General features: G+C 44.9%; 2 protein-coding genes across 2 annotated transcripts; one reads left to right on the top strand and one right to left on the bottom strand.

The window, feature by feature from the left end:
* Positions 1 to 1899: 1899 nt before the first annotated feature.
* LOC110333626 lies at positions 1900 to 3042 on the top strand. The gene is made up of 3 exons (XM_021215253.1): positions 1900 to 2010; positions 2655 to 2799; positions 2889 to 3042. The coding sequence occupies exons 1-3, from the start codon at positions 1912 to 1914 to the stop codon at positions 2960 to 2962; spliced, it is 318 nt and encodes a 105-aa protein (XP_021070912.1). The 5' UTR covers positions 1900 to 1911; the 3' UTR covers positions 2963 to 3042.
* Positions 3043 to 11153: 8111 nt separating this feature from the next.
* Id4 (inhibitor of DNA binding 4, HLH protein) lies at positions 11154 to 14601 on the bottom strand. Its single transcript, XM_021215402.2, has 3 exons — positions 13751 to 14601; positions 13340 to 13402; positions 11154 to 12739 (listed from the first exon to the last, which is right to left on the bottom strand). The coding sequence occupies exons 1-2, from the start codon at positions 14189 to 14191 to the stop codon at positions 13358 to 13360; spliced, it is 486 nt and encodes a 161-aa protein (XP_021071061.1). The 5' UTR covers positions 14192 to 14601; the 3' UTR covers positions 11154 to 12739; positions 13340 to 13357.
* Positions 14602 to 23423: the final 8822 nt, after the last annotated feature.

Genomic DNA, 23423 nt, shown 5'->3' with positions numbered 1-23423 from the left:
GTGTGTGTGTGTGTCTGTGTCTGTGTGTGTGTGTGTGTGTGTGTGTGTCTGTGTCTGTGTCTGTGACTGTGTCTGTGTCTGTGTCTGTGTCTGTGTCTGTGTCTGTCTCTGTGTCTGTGTCTGTCTCTGTGTCTGTGACTGTGTCTGTGTCTGTGACAGTGTCTGGGTCCTGTGTCCTGTGTCCTGTGTCCTGTGTCCTGTGTCCTGTGTCCTGTGTCCTGTGTCCTGTGTCCTGTGTCCTGTGTCCTGTGTCCTGTGTCTGTGTCCTGTGTCCTGTGTCCTGTGTCCTGTGTCCTGTGTCCGTGTCCGTGTCCGTGTCCTGTGTCCTGTGTCTGTGTCCCGTGTCCCATGTCCCGTGTCCTGTGTCCTGTGTCCCGTGTCTGTGTCTGTGTCTGTGTCTGTATCTGCATGTATAGATTAGAATGATACTGTCTTAAATATATAAAATGGAAGGAAATTCTTCCTTTGTGAGAGTATGACCAGGCAGACACCTAGTTTAGCAGAATGAACGGTGAGTAGGAGGGCAAACACGGCGTGGTCCCATTTACACATGGAATTTTAAAAGCTAAAAATTCATAAAAATGGAGCTTGCAACTGTTATTTTGCTTAAAATGATGATCTCGAGTGCCACACATTTTCTTGCAGACAGCTTAATTTTGTTCCTCTTTATGGTTGAATAAACTCTATTGTATAGACTTAGACTGTATTTTCCATGTCCAGAAAAATGACCGACATCCATTGGTCAAAGAGCCTGAAGTTTCTGTTCTGTAGGACAGGTAGGGTCTGGGTGTCTAATGTGCCTGCTGTGGCTATGTTTATGGGACTGGAAACAGGCTGTTCTGTTTGAGATTGCTGCTCTGACTTGTACACGACTCAGTTCCCTAAACAGTCTAGGCTGTGTATTTGCAACAGCAGCTCTTCAGAGTTCTGTGTCTTTTGGTAGGAACAAAAGAATGAGCAAAACAAAGGTTTGTTAGAAAACAAACCTGGAACTGATGTCACAAGGCTTGATGTAGTCTTCGTCATATGACCTGGGTTTGAGAAACACACACACACATACACACACACACCCCCACAGAGACATTTATACCTACGTACACTCTCCATCTCACACACACTGCATATTCACATAGATACCACACACACACTATACACACACAAGCACATGCACACATACCATAGACACATTTACACACCTGTGTACACTTCCCTCCCCACATCTCACACAAACTGCATATACACATAGTTACTACACACACACACACACACACACATACACACACAGATACTACATACACACTCATAGACATGCACACACCATACACATACCAACCACATTCCCACACCACACTCCCCAATGACAATCCCCAACATACACATACACATCTATGTACACACCCCACACACATCACACACACACATCTGTATTCACACTCCATCCCCACACAGACAACACACACACCATACATATACACACCAACTAAACCCTGACACCATATCCCCCAACACACACACACACACACACACACACACACACACTAGCTTAGTGGTGATCACTTCATAATAGATAATATGTAAAGAAGCAGTTGCATTCCTTGACTGTATTGTTTGTCAATTATATGTCTATAAGGCAGAAAAATAAAAGAATGCCATGTGTTTTCTGAGTCCTTTACCGCTTTAGGAAATGGGTTTGCCATTCACTTCAAGACAGCGACCAAGGTGGCCCTACTCAAAGGGAGTGTTCCAACACATTCCAGCTTGAACTGGATAAGGGGAAGCAGCCTCACACAGGGGAAATACCGCAGGCAACAGGCCCCATTTCTGCATGCAGTGTGCCCTAAAATTCAAAAGAGGGCAGCAGATAACCTACACTCACTGCTTAGAAGACCCAGCAAGTGTGTCACCTGAGGAATGCCAGCGCAGGGAGTCATGGTCATTTTCAAAACTCATGGAACCCTGGCGTTCACCATGCCAGAAATTCGTTTCCAGTCCCATGTGCTTGAAAAGCAGGTATGGCATATGATTCATGGGATGGAAAGGAGCGAGTGAAGACTTGGTCCTAGCAGACTCCGGTCGTCGCCCCTCTCCCCCAACCTGCGGAGGTGCCGGTGTGAGGGGAGAAGGCCACCGGCTGCCTCTGCTGTCCTGTGGTTGCTTCTGCAGGGTCTCCGCGGTGAACAGAGCCCCCTACAGAGTCTGTTCTTAGCAGAGGCTTTGTACCCAGTAAGATCCTCCCGGGAGGGGGGGGGGTTGAATCCAGGAGCGTCAGCACTTCTAGGAGAGAGTTTGGGACAGGAAGGACAAGTCCCATGTCCTGGGGACTTGGCTTTTAAAGAGACTGAGATGGCACAGTAAAGATGGGAAAGAGGTCTCTGAGACCTCAAGTTGAAAACACTATCTTTTATTGTTATTGTTGGGGCTTTTTGTTTTTGTTTTTCAAAAAAAAAAAAAAAAAAAAAAAAAAAAAAAAAAAGTGTTTCTCTGTATCACCCTGGCTGTCCTAGAACTCTCTGTAGATCAGGCTAGCCTCGAACTCAGAGATCCGCCTGCCTCTGCCTCTCTAATGCTAGGATCAAAAAGCATATGCCATCATTCCCTGCCTGAACACACAATCAGACCTGTGGAGTCATCACTAGATCCTCTTTATAATGCAGTCCCTGAGGAAAGTGACTTCGGGAGTGGATCCCAAATGCAGCCCCTCCTTACGCAGGGGAGGAAGAGTGATGGAAATGGAATCGTACAGTCCAGACAAATCTCAAGGCAGCTGGGAAATGCTCCTGAGATCTTCCGAACTTGGTGGTGATGATGGGTTCTTGTTGTTGTTTTGTTTGCTTGTTTTGGTTTTTTTAATTTCTGCTTGTGCTGAGCCACTACTTTCTCTTATACAGAGTGCTACAGAATCACCTCAACCTACCCAGAAAATGCCAGGCTATTTAACAAGCAGTCTAGATGCTGCCTCTAAAAGTTGAACCATTTATGTCTTTTTTTTAAACGGATTTCTCATTTCTTGATAAATAATTGAAATGTGTTAAAAATTTAATCAACAAACTAAATTATTAGCACTGTGGAGAGTTCTGATCACAAACTGGGAAAATATGCCTTCTCTCTTTTCCTTTTGTAACCTCAAAGCAACTGTTATAGCAAACTCTATAGCAAAGTTAGATGCTCTACTGTCTAGATACACACCTGACACTACACAAAAGGTTTTGGGAAGCATGCCTTAAAGTTCTGTGCTGATTTAATATTATACAGTCACTCTGGAGCAGAATTAATCTGCCACTTTATAGGCACTGGAGAACTAAGAATTCTCTTTGTATGTGTGATGATGAAATCTAGACTTGGCAAGACCACAGGTGCACAAGAACATGCTTAGTCTCTGAAGTGGTGAGGCAGGGGGATGACACTCTATGGGTGTCTCACATGGCAGGCAGTTGGAAGTACAAGCTGATCAGCAGGTTGGTAAGATCTGAGGAGTTCTGAGGACCTCAGGATTGACTTGTGCAGGGGTTATGCAATCTTTCCCCCAAAACAAAGCAAAGCAAAACAAACAAACAACAACAACAACAGTGCTGTGACCTTCTCAGGAGCAGCCTTCGGTCTCTAGAGTTGCTATTGTTCAAAACAGTGTGGTTCTCTTGGGGCAGAACCCTTTACTGAGTGTAAAGGCAAGGGGAATGGCTGTGTTTGCAGAGTTTGTATGAAATGGGGAGGATCTCTCAGAAAAAAAGAATATATGATATAACAACACAAATAGGGGTTCTTAAAAAGGAGAGAGGAGGGAGGAAAAGAGGGAGGGAGAAGGAAGAGAGAGAAATTAGGGAAGAAAGGAAAAAGGATGAATTCTGATAGTGTAAATGTTATTTATTTATTTATCTATCTATTTATTTATTTATTTTGAAGCTACAGATTTTTTCTTCTGAGGATGGGAGGCCTGAGCTTTAAAAGAAATACTTTTATTTTCTGTGTATGGGTGCTTTGCCCAGATGCATGTATGTGCAGAACATGCCTTGTGGTTATAACAATTGTAGGTCACCATGTGGGTGCTGGAGACCGAAAGCTGTTTTCTGCAAGAGCAACAACACGTGCTCTTACCCACTGAGGATGGTAGGCTCACACTTAAACAAATGCTTTTCGTTTTATTTACTTTATTTTATTTTATTTTATTTTATTTTATTTTATTTATATGTATCGATGTTCTGCCTGAATGGTTGACCCTGCCTGGTGCCCTTGGAGGTCAAGAAGAAGGTGATAGAGCTCCTGTTCTGGGGTGGGGGGTGGGGGGCTTGAGTTAATCCAGGAGCTCCCTTAGAAAGGGTACATCCTAACGTTTCACACCTTTAGTTTCGTTATCAGTACAATATGGGACTTTGATATTTTTTCACAATGCCTCTACTTTATGACTCTTGGGATGCTGCAACAGACGCGGTGGACTCCTAAATATTGGCACACCCCCATCTCTCTGTTGAGTTTACCACACATAAGGACACATAAATGCCCCAAGTAGTTTTCAACATCCATTATAAGAGATAAGTTTTTCTCGGCCCCGAAGAATACTGAGTTTTGGATGCTCTTTTCAACTTTAGCCTGTTAATTCTGTTTTTGATTTTGAGATTGCGGGGGGGGGGGTGTCTCACAAAGTTCCAAGATGGTCATGAACTTGCTGAGGGTGGTCTCGAACTCCTGGAGCTCTTCCATCTGTTTCCCAAGTACTAGTATTACAGGTGTGCGTCTTCACTCCTGATTCTTACCCGGTCTCTCAGCTGTTATGTGGCACGCCACTCTAGTTTTGTCTTTCGAAGTTGCTTCTCCACCAGAAGAATGTAAATAGACTAGTCACTGTGTAAGTTATGAGCATTTAGCCACACATCAGGAAACAGATCAAAACATAGGTAAGCGCTGAACCTGACCTTCCAGAGCAAAATCAACAGACACACAGCCCCCCTCCCCCACCCCACCCCCCAGCTTCCTACAGGGAAGCTCAGAGAAAGCAGGGCTTCTTAGTTTTCCCAGGACTGCAGTTCTGTCTTGCCTGAGCCCTTCATCTTGGACCATAGTGTTTAAGATGTTGGGGGTCTGTGCACAGAGCACCATGGCTCTTCTGGAGGCTGCTCAAGAAGGCTGATCTCCCTCAAGTGTGTATGTGCTCTTTTGAAATCACTGCTGTGGGTATCTAGTTGAAGGCACCATACCCACCCATGCTTATGCCTTTCTTCCCACTGGGCCAGGGCAGGCGCACTCTGGCTATTCCCTTTTTCTATCTATCAAACATGTGAGCGTCCATGAAATTTGACAACAGTAATAGTGTGTCCCAACTCTATACACAGTTAGCGTGTTAGTGCTCAGTAGTCCCATGGTAAGTAGTGGTAAGGCTACCATAATAGTTTGGGTGGGATCATTTAGCTGGTGTTTCCATGCTGGGCTATAGACAATGTCTTAGGATGATTTAAGATAGGAAAGGTGATGAGATATTTTTTTTTTCTGAATGTGTTTCTCCAGAAGACTATCATCACTATTAAAACCTGGTTGTTTATGCTGCCTGCATGGCTACCACATAGATACGATGAGAGGCAACAATAACTTGGGAAGACGTAGGCGAGGGTGGCACCTTTGCCCATCCTTTTGTGTCTTCCTTGGCAGCTAGTATGCATTAGTGTGAACATATAGGAGGGTTATTATAAGATCATTTCCACTCAGAGAAGGACAGGGACAAAAACCAAGACTACAGAGGAGCCAGCACTTGATAATTGACCTGTCCCTGGGTCCTATCCAGAGACTTCCTTGGGAGGGAGACAGCTCGGTTGTTAAAGGACTTTGTGCACCAGCTCAGAGACCAGAGGTCAGATCCCCAAAAGGCTTGTAAAACAAAACGAAACAAAACAAAACAAAACAAAACAAAACAAAAACACCAGGCAAGGCAGCTCGAGCTCACAAAGTAGAGCCAGGCAGATGGATCCCTGGAGTTTCCGGACAAGCTCATCTACTCAACCAGTGAGCTTCCAGATTCATCAAGAGACCCTCGACCATACCTCATGCTGACCTCTGACCTCCACATGAGTACACACATCACACACATCGAGGCCCCCATGGTGGTTCTTGATCCTTGTGGAGAGCTACACACACACACACACACACACACACACACACACACACACACACACACACACACACCGCTCACTTTTTTCTCAAACAGGTTTCTGAAAACAGGTTTTTCTGAAAGAGGGCTTCTTTGCAAGCCCTGGCTGCCCTAGAACTCACTATATAAACCAGGCGGGCCTCCACCTTATGGAGCTCTGCCTCCCTCTTTCTCCTTAATGCTGGGATCAAAGGTGCACACTCTACTCTCAGCTGCAGGAGAAGAGGGAGGGAGAGAGATGGGGGGAGATCTCTCCCTGCCTGCAGCTTCCAATCCACCCACATCCAGTCACTTGTCCTTTCCCTTCCTTGCCCTGCAGTTTCAGCCCAGGATCTGACTATTTACCCTAACTTGAATGAGTGGAACCTCTTTTTCTACTGAGGATACAGGATCTGCTCTTTCCCTTCGCAGTGTCTCCTTCTGACCCTCTGCCTGCGGCTGACAGCACTCCTTCCTTCTCGAGAACACACAGCTTATCTGTCTTCTGTGTTGGAGGCAGCCAAAGGCTTTTAGATAATGAAAATCTCTCCTCTGTATTTGAGCTGCAAAGAATTTGCTAGACTTGCTGGCACAGAGCTGGCACTTGTGTTCTGCAATCTTTGGAAGGTCAGGAGTCTTACCATGTACACGGTCACAGGAAAATAATGATCATATGGACTGAGGAGTAGCCGGAGTAGCCACTAACTGGTGGGGTGAGGAAAATTTTTTTCCAAAAGAGGCAGCTGCTGAATCTTGATAGTTGATAGTTGATAGTTTAATATCCAAGACTGGGAGTTGGGGATTGGGGGTCCAGGCAGGGGTAACACTGTGTGGGAAGAAAGGAAGCATGGAAGAGGCAGATCAGGTAGACTTAGTTAGCTTGGCTAGCAGGGTAGGTGTCTTCTGTCCCCCACCATTACGGTACAGAAGATAGATTCCTGGTGTATCTTTCCCTGGTCTGATCTTGCTGTAACCCTCAGGGATCTGTCATACATCTGTCCAGGCTTGAAAGGTAAGCTGAATTAACACACACTTAGGATGAGATCTTAGGTCCATAAAATATATGCACAGTGACAGTAAAGACTGGAGGACAGAAAGGACTGGTGGGAATCACCATTACCACCACCATTATGGTTATGTGGAGACAGGGTATCCCAGGTTGGCTTTGAACTCACTAGGTAACTTGAACTACAGATCCTCCTGGTTCTACCTCCCAAGTGCTCAGATTAGAAACATGAGCTAGTATACCCAGTTTACGTGGTGTTGAAGTTTATGGGGTAAATTCAACTCAGGGCTTCCGTTGTGCTGGAAGGGCAGTCTACCAATCAAACTATATTGCCAGCATGGAAATGACTCATTTAATGCCTAGATGATAAGCTAAGCCAACCCAGGGGACTGGAGATTCCACCATAGGAAGAGAGTGCAGAAGAAGAGAGAGGGAGAGAGGAGGAGGGGTGAGATTTCCCCCTGCCTGCAGCTTCCAACCCATCCACATCCTACACATGAATGGTTAGATCCTATATGGTGGAGCCAAGAGGAAAAGAGATGAGACAGAGTTCAGGAGATGATGCGGCAGACATGGCTCAGGAGATGAGATCACTGGCTGATCTTCCAGAGGCCCCAGCTTCTATTCCCAGCACCCACAAGGAGCTCACAGCTATTTGTAACTCCAGTTCCAGGAGACCTGACACCATTTGGGGGGGTGGTGTGGGGGGTGGAGAAGGCTTCCAGGACACAGGCTTGAAAGTGGTCCACACATACACATGTAGGCAAAACACCCATACACAGAAATTTAAAATAGTGAGTGAGCTCAGGAGTGATACTGGATCCGGATGTGAATGGAGGTTGCGGAGGTGGTCTCGGAGAACATCAGCTTTAGAGGACATTTTTATGATGGAGTCAGGTGGCATAATCGAGTGCGTTTCTCAGATTTCTAACCTGTAGAGAAGTTCCACCCTTCGAGGAATCTGGGGAAGACCATTTCAAATCTATTGCTTCTCAGGGAGGGGCAGGACAGACCGGAGGGCAGCTGATACAGTGGCTGAGGGACAGGTGGAAGGACAAAGGATTAACAGAGTGGGTCTCCTGGGAAGAGGCTGTCAGAAGAAGGCATTGTTCATCCCACCGAACACTTTTCAAGCTACTGTGGGCCATAAGAAGAAAAAAACGTAGGTATTCTTTAAGCTTAGGGAGTCTCCTCTGTTTTAAATGCAGCCAGCCTTGATGTTGAGCCTGAGTCTGCAGCCACCGACCTGGCTGCTGAAGTCACATCCTTAGAGTCCCTTGAGTTTGCTGTTTCCGGGACTTTCTCTGACATACCAACCAGAATCTCTTCTTACCTTTTATCTTTCCGGAGATTACTTGCAAGTTTCAAACAGCACCCCAGGATTTCCTAAACATAATTGATTTACCTGGTTTGGGGGGTTGTTTTTAATAGCACCTTGGGCTTAAATATGAAATGCTTGGTTAGAACAGCCCAAGAGAGAAAGCTCCTGATCTAATTCACTTCACTTGGGTGTGCACAGAAGGCCACTGGTAAGGTGGTCGCTCCAGACCCAAGCTTTAGTATTTAACAGAGTTATTTAGTTTGAAAGAACAGGGAGAAGATGCAAATGTGATCACAAACACACTAGGAAAAATTCACTCTCAAGTTTCTTTGAGTGGTCCCGAGTGAAGCCTGTGGGATCCGAGGTTGTCACCCTTCAATAAATTGGTTCTCATTTGTAAAAAGCGTCCCTGTCACTGAACATATATGCACCGAATCTTGTTTCAGGTACAGCTGGACGTTAAAATCAGTTTTACAGTCTTGGGGGCAGTGGTTCTAATTAATAAAACAGATACTTTAGCAGAATATCATGGCTTATAATGATAGAAGCCATGTGGGTCTGAAGCCTACTGAGGACAGCCCTATTAAGATTCACCCAGAAGCTGAAAATTAATTTCCTGGACTTAACACAGTAGCAGTGGGAAGGCTTCGCTTCCTCATAAGCCTGGAGGGTAGGGGCTTGGCCCCGTGGAGACCCAAAGGCTATGTGGGCTGATTAACATGTATATAATTAATATGTGCCAACTAGATAGGAAAAGGCAGTTTGATTCTACTCTGCACTACTGTGAAATAATTTCTTTCTGTGACCATTATGTACTTTTCTTTCTCTTTCTTCCTTCCTTTTTTTCTTTTCTTCTCTCTTTCTCTTTTTCCCTTCCTTCCTTCCTTCCTTCCTTCCTTCCTTCCTTCCTTCCTTCCTTCCTTCCCTTTTTGAATCTAGTCTTTGGGCACCACCATCGTTGGGTTTAGGATCCCTGATTCCTGTTATAACAGACACCATCTAAGTAGCTACCGATTCAGACTAGATTTCCTTTCCCATTCGTATCATCTCTTTAAAGCCACACTTTTCACCCCATGGTAAGAAACATGGTAAATAATTGAGGTGATCCATCAAGAGGCCTGTTACTGATCATGAAAAATTACATAACTCGGTGCAAGTCAATTAAAAGCCACAAACTTCAGATCTCAGTGAAGATTGATTTATTAGTACAGGAGGCATCTAATACAACAGGCTGGGGGGGCTAGGGGGTGATGAATTAAAATTTTTTTAAAAGTTTTAAAAATACCGTTAAAGTTGACAACGAATTTGAGTAGGAATTCGTACAATACCAAAGTCAGTTCTTTCAAACGAAAATGTATATACTGTTTCATCATGTCTGAGATGCCAGGATTTTGTAACAACTTTAGAAATAACATCAATTGTGTGTGTGTATGTGTGTGTGGGGGGGTATTTCTTTTCCTTCCAAGGTTTTAAATGAACCTTATTCTTTGGTTTTGCCTATACAATGAAACTCTACAAATTACCAAAACCAGGTCAGGATATTTTCTTTTGTTAAGCTAAATATTTGCATAAGTATAACAATCTGGATAAAAGATTTAAAATGTTTTTATTATATGGTTACCTGCTTAGGACACAGGCAATATCCTCACAGAAAGTGGCATTTTCTACAACTACATAGGATGCTTCTTGTCTGTTAATCAGCAGTGGTTGTATTTCTTTAGAGATGTCAACTCTAAGTGGGCCAAGGAAAAAGTATCAACATTCAAGAACAGGATCTCCACATTTCTTTCAGTGGTTTTTGTATGCTCAGATATAAATTTATATGCCAATATCTCTCTTCTAACAGCAGAAACATTCAAACTTTTTTTTTTTTTAAGATTCAGAGTCCAACAGTGTTGTTTTAAACTCTGCCTAACAGCTTAGGTAAGGTTCAGCAGTCAGGCATGACAAGCGCATAGTCCCCGGGAAGGGCACACACGTGACACAAATCCCTCTGAAATTAAACTGTCAAAAGAAAAGGCAAAAAGTGCCCTTTTTAATAACAAAGAATGCAATCCTTAGAATCCTTGAGATCTGGAATTCCACCAGTGGTCTAGCGCTTTCTTCTTGATGCGCGATAAGTATGAGTAACATAAAACAACCAAGCATAAACCTCATCTAAAAGCGGCCCTTTGACTTTCTTTATAAGATTCAATACCAAATTCTAACTATACAGGAGACCAGGGAAGATGAGGGGCAAGCCCTAGGGTGGGAGGTGGACAGAATGGCACAGGTTTTACAGAAACTCTCCATGAATTTTTAACCTCACACTCATTTTGACCCTTTCCGTTGAGTTATCCCCCCTAGCTGACAGCTAGGGACTGTGACATTTCAGATCCCCATAAATATTTGACTTTGACTTCATAAAAAGTCCCTTGGGTCTATAATACTTTTATTCTTGTATAATCTGAAACAAATCCTTTTCCTTTTAAAAATCAAACAGAGCACGTTTACACACAGTTCACTATTTACAAAGCACCCAATTAAATCCCACTTAATTCTCCCACTCTTAAAAATTCCATCTAACTGGTATGTAAAATACCCATTACATAAAATGTGTGATGTTCATAAACCCTGGAGTTCTCAGCTCACCTAGAATATACGATTTTTCCCGGAAGGGAAGAAGGGTCCTTAGTCAATTCTATAGTGTTAAGAAATCACATCAGAAGTCACAGTACAAGACAGATAAATCTACTTTTAATTTTCACATGTAAAAGTTACACATCACATGGAATTGGACAGTAGCTTAGTGGTGACTAACATCACTATAGTGAAAATCATTTTTTTTATAGAAAAATAATCTAGATGTGGTCATCAGATTTTTTGGTCTACTTAAGTTAATATTTGAAGATCGACTTTTATCCCTGCTTGAAGGATTTTCCAGTATTTTTTTTCTTTTTTCTTTTTCTCCTACTGATGCCTATTAATATTCTTTGGAGGGAGGAGGGCAGAAAATGTCCGTTTCCAAGAGTTTGTCCTTTGGTAGCAAGCAGAGAACATTTTTCATTTCTATGATTTAAATAATCTGTACAGATATGAAACTTCATGACATTATGCTTTAGTGTAAAATGAAGGACGAGCATTTTCACTGAAAAGACAGCAGTTCTGTAGACATCTTAAAGGTCCAAACATTTCTCCATCCTATATGCAAATTCACTCAGAATCTATTTTTGACCTCAGATCAAAAAGAATAATAATAAAAAAAAATCCCACACACTTAATTCTTTATATATTACACTATAAAACCCTGTACTTAAAACCCAAGAAGGTCGGTTTTCACCATGTACACTTGAAATACAAAGGTTTCCATCTAGGTTAAAGAAAGCACATTTGAAAGGACTCATAACCGGTTTAGGTTTATTTTGTGATTGAACATCTCATGCAACCATGCAAGACCAAGACCAGTACCAGAGAGCCTCAGATACTGGATACTGGGCAAGTCTCAGATACTGGATACTGGGCAAAACAAAAACAAAAACAAAAGAAACCAAATCAACCAACAGCCTGGCCAAACAGAAAATGTCCAGATATTAAAAGCTCTGCAAGGGAGCTGAAAAATAATTTTCCAAAAGAAATATTCCCATCGATTTTAAAAAAACAGACACATAATATTTACAAAAAATATTTAATTAAAAATATCTTATAATTACAGTAGTCTATTAAAGCGTATATACTTTCTCACACTTATAGAACATCTCTATATATACAGGGTATGAAATGTCACTCACTTATCTATACAATATGTAACATTCTTGCAGAGAAAAAGTTCCCCGCCCTGTTATAATCATCTATTTTAAACAATAGATGTAAAACAACGTATCTACAATGCTCTGGTATATTAGTAAAGCTTCAAAAACAAAAACATTTCCCTTGTCACAATGTAACCTCTAAAGTTGGATTCACTATTGGTCTTCTACTTAGCAGTCTGGTCGACAACACTTAAGCTTCGAAGTTTAACTGCACCTTCAAAAGGGTGATAAAAATAACCACAGAAACGTACAATTCACAGCGGTCATAAAAGAAACGAAAGAGAATACGTACGGTGAATGCTCCTGAACGTGCAAAAAAAGTAAAAGTAAAAGTTTTATTATTTTTCCCCCTTCTTCTCTCTCTCTCTCTCTTGGAATGACAAGACGAGACGACATTTCTAGATTTGTTGAAGATTTTCCCCCTTTCCTCTGGTGGCTTGTTTCTCTTCATTTCGGCTTTGGCCCTCCCTTTCTAGGGCTCCTGGCTCGCTTGTGCTCAGGCGGCCGCACACCTGTGGAGGAGGAATGAATAGAGGGGGTGTGTGAACCTTCTCGCTGCAGACTAACTGGCGCCACCGACCAAACTCAAGACATGCATGATCAACAACCCAAAACAAACCGCCGGGTCAGGCAACACCCGCAGCCCGCAGATCAGCCAAGCGCCCAGGAGGCAAATGCGGGCTGGGGAAGGCCAATGGACAACGTTTGGGGCGCTCTGCCCGCATCCCTCTTTGTGGATGTCAGGCCGCTCAGCTGGGCATGAAGGGTAGGGAGGAGGATTGGGAGATCTCGGGACACTGGGATAGTTTCCACGATCACGAGGATGTCCTCTCAGAGGTAGAGGAGACCAGCAGAGCCTGTCGGTCACAGGCAGAGGAACGAGGGCGGTGGGGACCACAGCTGATGAGACTCCGCAGAGAGTGATTCCCACCGAGTTGGAAAGCTAAGTGGACTGTCTCACTAACTGGGTGGCAGAGAGGTATGGGTGTCCCCGGGGCTTTTACGTTTCGAAATGCTGGGGGACAAAGATCGCAGCGGTGCCTGGCACCGGCAGCCCCTGGGGAGGTGCGACCCTGGTAGCCCACTACCCATTTGGGGACCTGAGCGCTCACCTGGCCATCCATCGCAGCTCAGCGGCAGAGAATGCTGTCGCCCTGCTTGTTCACTGCGCCGGCCTGGAACAGCAACCCAACACCAAGGGAAAAAAAAAGGTTAGAGTGCGCAGATCACAGTGTCGCCACCACCCAGGAGCCGTCCTGGAATACTAGGCAGGCGAGCAGAGTCCCCACCCGAGCCCGAAGCTGGGGAAGCCCCCTGTGATGCAAGGGACACTCAGGAGACGCAGGGCTCCGAGTCCCAACCGCCTTCGGTTCGGGGATCAGCGGATCACCAAGCCCAGCAGGCGGCTCTTGGCGGAGACCGGAGAAGCGGCTGTCATTCCCTGAGAGGAGGAAGACCACCCGTATCTCGCCGCCCCGCCACCTCTCCCTCGATGCCCACGTTACCCTGCCAAGGCTTCTCACCGGGTCAGTGTTGAGCGCGGTGAGTGGGGTCCGTGGCGGCGCGACCGGACAAGCCCCGGCCGGGTGGAGCGGTGGCGCGGGCGGTGGCGGCTGTCTCAGCAGAGCAGGGTGAGTCTCCAGCGCCAGCTGCAAGTCCAGGATGTAGTCGATAACGTGCTGCAGGATCTCCACTTTGCTGACTTTCTTGTTGGGCGGGATGGTGGGCACGAGCCTCCGCAGGCGACTGTAGCAGTCGTTCATATCGCACTGCAGGCACAGCGCGGGCTCGTCGGCCGCCGCCTCGGCCGCCTTGCAGCGCGCTGCTGCCGCGGCGGCGGCGGCGGCTGCCGAGCCACCAAGGCTGTGGCCGTGCTCCGCCAGGCAACGTAGCGCCAGCTCCCCGCCGCCGCAGCCCGACGGCGCCTTGCGGCCCGAGGGGCGCACCGGGCTCACCGCCTTCATCGCGCGCTTCCTGCGCGAGAGGACCCGCTGGGCGACAAGCGGTAGAGCGAGCTCCTGGTCCCCGCCCGCGATATGCTATACTCCCCTCTCCTGCGCGTCCGGCGCTCGCAGCACCCGGCGGCTCCGAGTTCCAGAAATCAACCGGAGAGCTGCTCGGGGTTTTGGCAAGGGGGTCTTAGGTTTTTTTTTTTTTTTTTTTTTTTTTTTTGTGAGCGACAATCGGCCCGAAGCAAAAGACAAGGAAAATCAAAAGCCCCGGAAGAAAAAAAAGTAGCCCACCCTGGTCCCTGAGCCGTTCCCTTTCGAGCTCCGACTAAGGTAGATCGCTGCCTCTGAGCTCCCCTAGCCGGTGACTGTCCCCCCCCTCAAAGTAACGACTTCCAACCGCGCCTCCCAGCTCAACAGCGTCGCCCGGCTCCTGGTGCAGCAGTATTTGTAGAGCCGCGCGCCTTGGGGGCGGGGCCAGCGCGCGGGCCGGGTCGCCACGAGAACCGGACGCGGGCGAGCTGGGCGCGCGGGCGGTGGCGCGGAGGGAGGTGGCGAGGGCGGGGCGCCGGGCAACCCGAGTGCGGGGATGGGCGGGGGTCGGGAGTGACCAGCCAATCAGGAGGACAGTGCCACCTTGGGGAATGACGCTCGGGCCAATGGGAAGGGCACTCCATTCCGTCAACGCTGTGGGAGGGGGGATCTGAGAAAATGAGAGCTGGGTGGGAGTCGGGCCAGGATGGAGAGTGCCCGAGGGAGGGGAAGAGAGAGAGAAGTTCCTACGAAGAACTAGGGGAATGTGCTGGCTGGAATGCGTTCTCCACGGGCCTAAGCTGCTGAGGGACTCTGCGCCTTGTTTGTGGGTCCCCTGTCACTCTTCAAGGCGGGGAGCTCAGTCCCCAGGCCTTCAGTTCCTAAGATTCTGTGCTTTCAGAAGGACTCGCTTTCAAGAAGCGTGTAGGGTCATTTGTCCATGTTATCCTCCTTCGGCATCACCATTCATCTTTGCACAATTGCGGAGCCCTTATGATGGAATGAAAACGGGTAGCCTTCCCGTATGTGTGTAAGCATATACCTGCAGGCTAAAGCTTAGTAAAAGAAAAATATAGGAAAAGAATGCTGGAAGCCGGATCCAGTGCAGGATTTCTGATGAAGGGAAATACACACAAAACAAGATCCAAGATCGTGGTGGGTTTTTCTTGGGCCTATCCAGATGCAGAAGTGGGCTTAAGATACGCAATCCTTTGCGAGTGTTAAATTAGAGCATGCAAAAATAAAAAATGCACGGACACGAAGTGTTTAAAATTCCACCATGACATATAATATTAATCTGATTTATGTAAAATTCATACCTGTAACTTAATTTAAGCCATTAATGCACAGCTTCATATATTTCAGCGCACTTCGATTTGAATAAGGAGATAAGAATAGTTCAGAGGCTTCCCTGTAGAGCTACGAAATATTAACATTCACATCTCCAGTGTGTGGGGAGGGCTGTTTAGGCCCCACCCTGCTACAAGGCCTGTTCCTTTAAGGGTGTGTGTGGCTTTTTAGCAGAAAAACAGTCCTTCAAGGGTTCAAAATAAGTGTTGCTTGTGTGTCCTCTTCAAGAAAAAAAACCACCAAACTCTTCAGATGGCAAATGAGCATAAAACTCACAGCTCATGGGAAATGACTTTCGAGTGCTTTCCCCCTGCAAGCCCTCCCACCTTTAGACATGCTTGAAGATGAATTAACCCAAGAATTTTCTTCCTTCCCATACATGACATGGACTGGTGCCTTCATTTTCACTGATAATTGAAAGAGATGTGCTCTTCACATCTTCTGGCCACCCGGGATGGGCTTCATGCGCCTCCTTTCTGCTTTTCAGAACGCTGATACCCATACAAGGCAGCCGTTTTGTTTCACCATGAGTGTACATTGTGACTATTTGGCCACCACGTTTTCCAGAGTGCATTCCTTCCTTACGAAATGAGGAACAGACTAGGAAATACCAGTTTCATAGATGGATGGAACCATCTTCCCCCCTCTAAATCCTTAGGGGCCACTGTCCCTAATTATTGGAAACAAATGACATTCTCTGTTGCTTTTGTGCACTCACTGTCTCCATCCACTCTTACTGAGAAAAATGACAAAATGCTAAGTAGTGTTCTCTTCCAAAGTCTTACACATTCTTAGTATAAACCCAGATGGGGAGGGGTGGTGGAGGTGGTGGAAATTCTGTGATTTTAGATAGAAAATTGGGAGAGGCAGTCCTGGTGAGCAAAAGCTAGTATATTTGTTTTCTATTGTTATCACCACATTTGATACTGGAAATGCAAACAAACATATGTACATACATACATACATGTGTTTTATCATGTTTTGGTAAAACCCTCACTATGCCCAGAGCACACACAATATATCAAAAGTTCATCTAGGCTAAGCTTATCCACAACATGATTAAAGTTATAAATATGTGACAGACCTTCTTGGATTTTGCTTTATCTCAGAGATCCACACCTTGCCTGTGCCAAATGTCAAAAAGTTTCAGGGCTTGTGGCATGACAGAGCTTAAAGGTAGCGGTATTGGGTTACCACGATGGAGTAGGAGTTCGGAGAAATAATCTTCACTGGATGATGAACACCCAGGAAAAATTTGAACCCCCCAACCCTATCTATAGAGAAGGCAGACGCAGCTATTGTATGCCTCCTTTAGAGGGTCAGAAGGCATGAAGACAATAAAAAATTAAAGTGCTACATAAAACAGTAAACAATGGGATTAAGGAATATGATCTTGTGCTTTGGGGCCTATGAAACCAGAGCACACTAGAGTTCGTGCAATGCATTTTTTTTTTTAAATTCTTAGACATAGATACTTAGATGACAGCAAAACTGAATTAAAATAAAACCAAACCTCTCCGTGTTCAGCAATTACCAGAATTTGAATTAACCTTGGAAGTTGTGGTATTACCACTGCTACAAAGAAGAACCATAGCTTGCCTGCGTCTTTTCCTTTTAAAGAAAAGTGTTTTACTCATACTTTAAAAATGAGGTAGGCTAGCCCAAACTCATTGCCCTGGAAGTGCTAGAGACCCAGTGGAAATCTAGGACGAAGCAATTCATTGACTATCAGGGAGCGTGGGTGATCATGGACGTGTCACACCTGCCCTCCAGATGAAGGGATCTGCCCCGCTGTCTTGAGGAACATTCTAAGTGTGCATCCGACCCTTGCTGAACATCTGAATTTCCTGGGTTGAGAAGGACACTCAAGTCTATTGTTCTCTGTAGCTTGTAAACCCTTGAGGACACACCATCCTTCTTTCTCCAAGGCTTGCAAGGGTCGGCTCAGACACACAGACACACATGTCCCCATGCCCTGGTTTCCTCTAGTTGTTAGAAGTGGTCACAGAAGGAGATACATACACACTTTTAGGGCACTGGGAACAGTTATGGAACATTATATGATCTCTCTGACTGGGATGTCCCTTACTCCAAAAGAGTGAGCTGAGGAGTTTCAGTTCAAGTTCGAGGCTGCTTTTACCAGGCTCCAGGGAACTTACCTGAGCCAGGCTTGCTGATGCACTCCTAGGAAACACTAAGAAACACTGACAACCTCTTGGTGTGCCCAGTCTTAGAAAGGAGGACCTTCTTTATTGAACATAACTGGGCAGATGTGGTCATCTAAAAAGCCTTATTTGGGAAATTTTTTAAAGGATTAGGAGTAAGTGAATTTTCAAAAGCATTTCTCATATTAAAGCCAGAAAAAAAAGCGGGGAGGGGAGTTAAGATTTACTGAAGCCTGACAGCCTACACTCAATTTGGGCTTCTCAGCTTAGAACTTTCAGATTAATGAATACCTGTAGACCTTTCATATCTCATGTTTATAATACATACACTTCGGTAAATATATGTCCTGTGGTCTCTCTCCAAAACTGTGTTAAGACCCGAGGACTTTGTCTGGAATCTAGCAAGTGGGCAAAGTTCAAATTCATTATTAGTTTTGGCAAATGTTGTCTCCTAAGCTCTGGCTTGTGTTTTGTTCACATAGCGGTCTCTTTGGGGGGAAATCAGTCGTTCAACAACAAGGTCAAGTTCATCAATCTATTTTATCAGGGATCTAAGGCATTTTTCCTAAGGTAAGGTAAGAAAGATTTTTCTCTTACTTTTTTTTTTTCTCTAAGCATTCCATATTTTCAGGCAGGTCTGCTCTCTTGGCACAGAGCCTTGGAGCACACTGAGGGTGGTAGGATTGAGAGCCCCCCAAGAGCTACAGCACTCTCCTACCACCATCTTGAAATTCTTAGCCATGTTGTTTGTTTGTTTATTTATTTATTTTTGTTTGTTTGTTTTCGAGGCAAGGCCTCATGTAGCTGAGGCTGGCCTCAAACTCACTGTGTGGCAGAGGCTAGACCTGAAGCTCCTGGGTCTCCTGCTGGGATTACAGCTATGCACCACCACGCTGGGCTGTTTTAGCAATATCTGAACAAGGAAGAGTAAGTGAATTTTCACTTTGCCTTGGAGTCCACGAATTAGGTGGTTGGTCATTGTTTTCCAGCATTATGTAAAAAGCCTGTGACCTTTCTGTTTCACACATGGTTCACAGTAATGGCTGAGGTCAACATTTTATGTACATTGGTTCTGTTGTTCTAGCTGAAGAGATCACCCTTTGTTCCTGGCCTTGACAAAGGTGACACCTAGCCTTGAAACTCTGTCCCACTGACCTATTTGTTTTTACACCACAGCCGCATTGTCATGATCAGGGTAGCTTTGATAAGTCTGGGAAGCAGCTAGCACTGGATCATATGATCTTCTCATGCATTTTGGGTTTGGACAGTCCCGGCTGGGTACACCGCACTTCCTTGTGACTTTTAGAATCCATTTGTGAAGTTCTTTCCGAAAGCGTTATATGAAAAACATAGAAGGACTGAAAGTAACTCAGAGGTACATAGAACATTTGTCTCTCATAGATGACACAGACAGATGCACACACCCACACACCCACACACACAAACACACACGCACTCATGCACACCCAAGAAATGTAAAGTGCTCCTGAAAACTCAATAATAGGAATCTGCGATTGGTGATTATGCAGAGAATCTGCGACTGTCAGACACTGTCGGCGGGAATGTGAAAGACCATGAAGAAATGAACATGTAGGAGAAGGGTGGGTATGGCCATCCTCTCCCTCAGGCTGGACCGTATTGCTGTGAGTCAGGTATCATGGCACTAACCAAATGCTCGCAATTTGCTCTCCCAAGCAGGCACAAGGCAAGTACTGACTACGCTAACAGCTATCGTGGCTATCCATTAGCACATTCCAACACTTGCTGTACATTCATTAATGTAAGACACCCACATCTCCTAAGGTCTCAGACTGTTCTGAAGTGACATGATCATTTGAAAGGCCCTTTCCTTTGTGCAATTGCTAGCTGTGCCTCTGTGCTCTGCCTTAGCTGTAGCCTCTGCTATCTAGATTACCTTAAATTTGCAGCTGCTTTGGGGAAACCCCCAGTGGGTGAGGAAGATAAGCTTCCTCCTGGGTCCCTGAGAGGGACAGGGAGATAAAAGGGTTTGTCCAGCAAGCTTGGTGACCTGAGATTGATCCCTGGAACCTACATGAAGAAGAAGAAGCTTGACTCCCAAAAGTTGTCCTCTAACTCTATGTGTATACACACACACACACACACACACACACACACACACACACACACACACAGACAGAGTACTGTCATTTCATACTGAGGGTATTTTGCCATTATTTTTCCACCTACAAATTCTCCCTGGTAAGAAGGCTAATCCCTTGGCAGGATGGAGTACCCTCTTTATGCCTCCCACAGCAAAAATTTCCAATGGGTACCTTTCTTTTTTCACTAAAAATTTATGATATAATATGTGTAAGATCAGTTTCTCTAACAAAATGAATCACAAGAGCAGACTTATGGTTTACTTCTCTGGAAAATCCAAGGAAAGGCCAGTTAATAAACAATTGGGATAATAGATGCTTGTACATACACATGGGATACTCAGTACCCACTAATGTCTAAGCTGTCATTGGAAGGGGCTCGTACTAGGGAAATGGTTACGAAGATGCCAAAGAGATCACATACTTGCTTTATCTCTTCATCATCCTTTAGCAGAGAAATTCAAGGCACGAATTATTGTTATTACAGTTTAACTCATCCCAGTGGATCCGGACCTGAGTCGCGTCTGCTGCTTTCTCTCTTGAGTGATTAGTGCTTGGGAAGCCATCACCAAGAATGAAAGGCCTTTAATTCTATTTTCCTCTTTTTCAAAAGAGAATATAGAATAATTCCATGCTGGAGAAACTCATATTGAAAAGCATTTTAACTACAGGGAGGAAAGAAACTGTTTCACAGTAGGCGTGAGGCTCCTCTGCCCACATTTACCTTGACAGAGAGAAAACACTTTTCCATTTTGTTGTCAAGGTTGCCGAGAACAGATGGAACGTGGAAGAAGGTCGCATCTTTTCTCCCCTGGAGAGGGACTTGGAGAACATTTTTGTAGACCCCCAGTTGGTTAGGTAGACTTCATACTCACAGTGGAAAATAACTGTGTACAGTCGATAGAAGGTATGAAAACTCATATGTGAAACCAGCAAAGCAATTATTTTTCCCTACTAGCAAAACTCACATGCAACGAATCCCTAAAGAACTTACAGGTAACGAATTGGGGGGTGGGGGGACGCGGCACAAGGGACTGGCTTGTCTCTGAACTTTATCAATATTAGTGGCTCTGTATTAAACAGTTCAGGATGAGAAAACTATGTCTTCAGTGCAGTGCCGTAATTTTCCCTTCAACAGAAATAGATCAGATATATATATAGCTTTGTATGGTGTTTTCAATGAAAATGCTCCCTCCCCCNCCCCCNCCCCCNCCCCCACCCTCACCCCCACCACCATACGCTCAGGCGTTTGAACACTTGCTGCCCAGTTGGTGGCGCTGTTTGGGGAGATTCAGCCTTGTGGAGGAATGATGTGACTAGGAACCGGCCAGGGTGCTCTGTGTTTTGTGCCTGCATCCTGCCACCCCTGCTTGGCAGGCTGTCCCTGTCATTAAGCCTCTGACCCTCTGGAACTGTAAGCCAAAACAAACTCTCCTGCTCAGATTAAATGCCATGACCAAAGGCAATTCACGGAAGCAAGGTGGTTTTATCTTATGGTTCCATAAAGAAAGAGAAGCCACCACAGCTGGGACAACGGCATAGCCTGGCAGCTGGAGCAGGAAGCTGAGAGATCACACCTCAATCACAAACAGGAAGCCGGGAGCGGAGAAGGAGGAGAGGGCTAGGGAGAGAACAGGACGTAGGGAGAGGCTATAAGCCCTTAAAGCCCACCCCCACACTTCCTCCAGCAAAGTTCTATCTCCTAAAGGCTTTGTTAACCACCCCCAAATACAGCACCACCAACAGGCAACCAAGTGTTGAACTACACGTGACTGTGGGGGACATTTCCCATTCAAACTACTAATGTGTAATTCTCCGTTTACATTGTTTTAAAAGTAAGTAAGATGAGTGTTATTAGGAAATAAAAATGACAATTACTGTGCCACTGTGGCAGAGATACCACGGATGTCTCAAGTACCGTGAACGGTAAGAGTAATTTGATATTGAAGACGTTTCTCCCGTTAACCTCAGTCATGGCTCTCCGGCGCTTTTATCAGTAATCTACAACCTGCAACATCCAAGAGGCTTTTGCTTCCTGGTGGATGGTTAAGCAAATGGTATTGTGGCCAGCACAGCTCACTAACGTTTGTCCCGAACTGTCAACTTTTCTCAGGGAACAGAGTTGAAAATATGGTAACACCTTCTTTCTCCAGCTCCTAGAGAAAACATGTAGCCTGACATGAAAACCAAGGTCAGTCACAAGGTCCTGTGCAAGAATAACCTTTTCTGTTTAGTTATGCAAACCAATGATATTTGTGCCTAAAATCTCCAGTTATGAATCCTACCAAACCTAACTCGTCAGTCTTACTTCATGTGTATACGCTTGTGTGCATGCGTGTGCATGTGTGTGCATGCTATGTGGGGGCCAGTGGGAAATGCCTCCTGACACTCTTCCCTGTGCTTTTTTGAGGCAGGATCTCTCGCCGAACCTGGAATTCCCAGATTCAGCAAAGCTGGCTGGTCAGGGCCCCCAAAACTCCTGTCTCTGTCTCCTTAAAGCTGTCACATCTGCCTTTTTAGGTTTGTGCTAGAGATCCAAAACCAAGTGCCCATGTTTGTGCCGCAAGCGCTCTACTAACCCAGTCCCTCCCTGGCCCCATTGAGATTGATAACTACTTCCCAGAACTGTTTCAACTGAATTATTTAGTTCCAGCCAATCTGACACAAACTTGCCCTGTTCATCAGAATCGAACTCAAATAGAAAACAAACCACTTATCCTTGAGAGTCTTGCTGGTTTTTTTTTTTTTTTAATATTTAAATTTTAAATTTCAGTTACTGTGATGGAATGTATTCTATGCAGCAACAAAGGCCGGAATACGACACAGTTGGGTCAAAATCAGATAACACAGGTGACTGTCGAAGGGTAACTTCATCAGTGGAAGATTTTCCAAGCATGGCGCGTGCAGATACTGAGGATGAACATTCAAGATCTTGTCTACTCCTTCAGTTTGAACTTCAGCAGTGGTTTCTTTCAGCATTTCTCTACCACATGACAGTGCTCCCCATCCAAGGGTTTTTCCATTTGCTCTTCTTCCGATCCAGTCATCAACTCTCTCAAGCACACCACAGAACTTAGCGACCATACATGACTTGTCCATCCGGGGAGCCACCTACCGATCATTCACTCTCCCAATATGAGTATTTAAAAACAATATCACTGGTTCTCTATTGTGCAATATAGCGTGCGTACTATCAAATCAGAGAGGAAATACAGACCCATATACAGTTCAAAATAAAGCTCAACCACGAACTATGTCTATAAATAACATTTGTTATTGTTTTATTATGTAGACATTCAGTTCTCTACCATGCGTATGAATGCCATGCAAGTGACTATTATTTCTGGACCAAAAGTTGTAGTATACAGTACTTGTAATTTTTCACTTCATATGATGTGGAAATATTTCCAAACTGATAATTATTTATCTGTGTCCTAACTTTTATAGTTGCATCATATTCTCTTACATGGATTATCATAACTTATTTGACAAACATGATGTTGCAAATATTTATATTGTTTCCATTATTGCTGTGAGTTCTTATCAAGACTGATGCGAACATTTCCTCCCAGTACTGTA

Source organism: Mus pahari, chromosome 16, assembly GCF_900095145.1.
Source record: "Mus pahari chromosome 16, PAHARI_EIJ_v1.1, whole genome shotgun sequence".
NCBI classification, from domain to species: domain Eukaryota; kingdom Metazoa; phylum Chordata; class Mammalia; order Rodentia; family Muridae; genus Mus; species Mus pahari.
Note: the sequence above shows the minus strand (reverse complement) of the source record. Positions and strands in the feature narration are given on the sequence as shown.

Coding starts and splice junctions, on each gene's coding strand:
- LOC110333626 (XM_021215253.1), top strand. CDS start 1,912: ATGCCAGCGCAGGGAGTCATGGTCATTTTCAAAACTCATGGAACCCTG. Junction 2,011..2,654: donor CCCATGTGCTTGAAAAGCAG/GTATGGCATATG, acceptor TTTATAATGCAG/TCCCTGAGGAAAGTGACTTC. Junction 2,800..2,888: donor GAGATCTTCCGAACTTGGTG/GTGATGATGGGT, acceptor TCTCTTATACAG/AGTGCTACAGAATCACCTCA.
- Id4 (XM_021215402.2), bottom strand. CDS start 14,191: ATGAAGGCGGTGAGCCCGGTGCGCCCCTCGGGCCGCAAGGCGCCGTCG. Junction 13,403..13,750: donor CCGCGCTCAACACTGACCCG/GTGAGAAGCCTT, acceptor TTGCTGTTCCAG/GCCGGCGCAGTGAACAAGCA.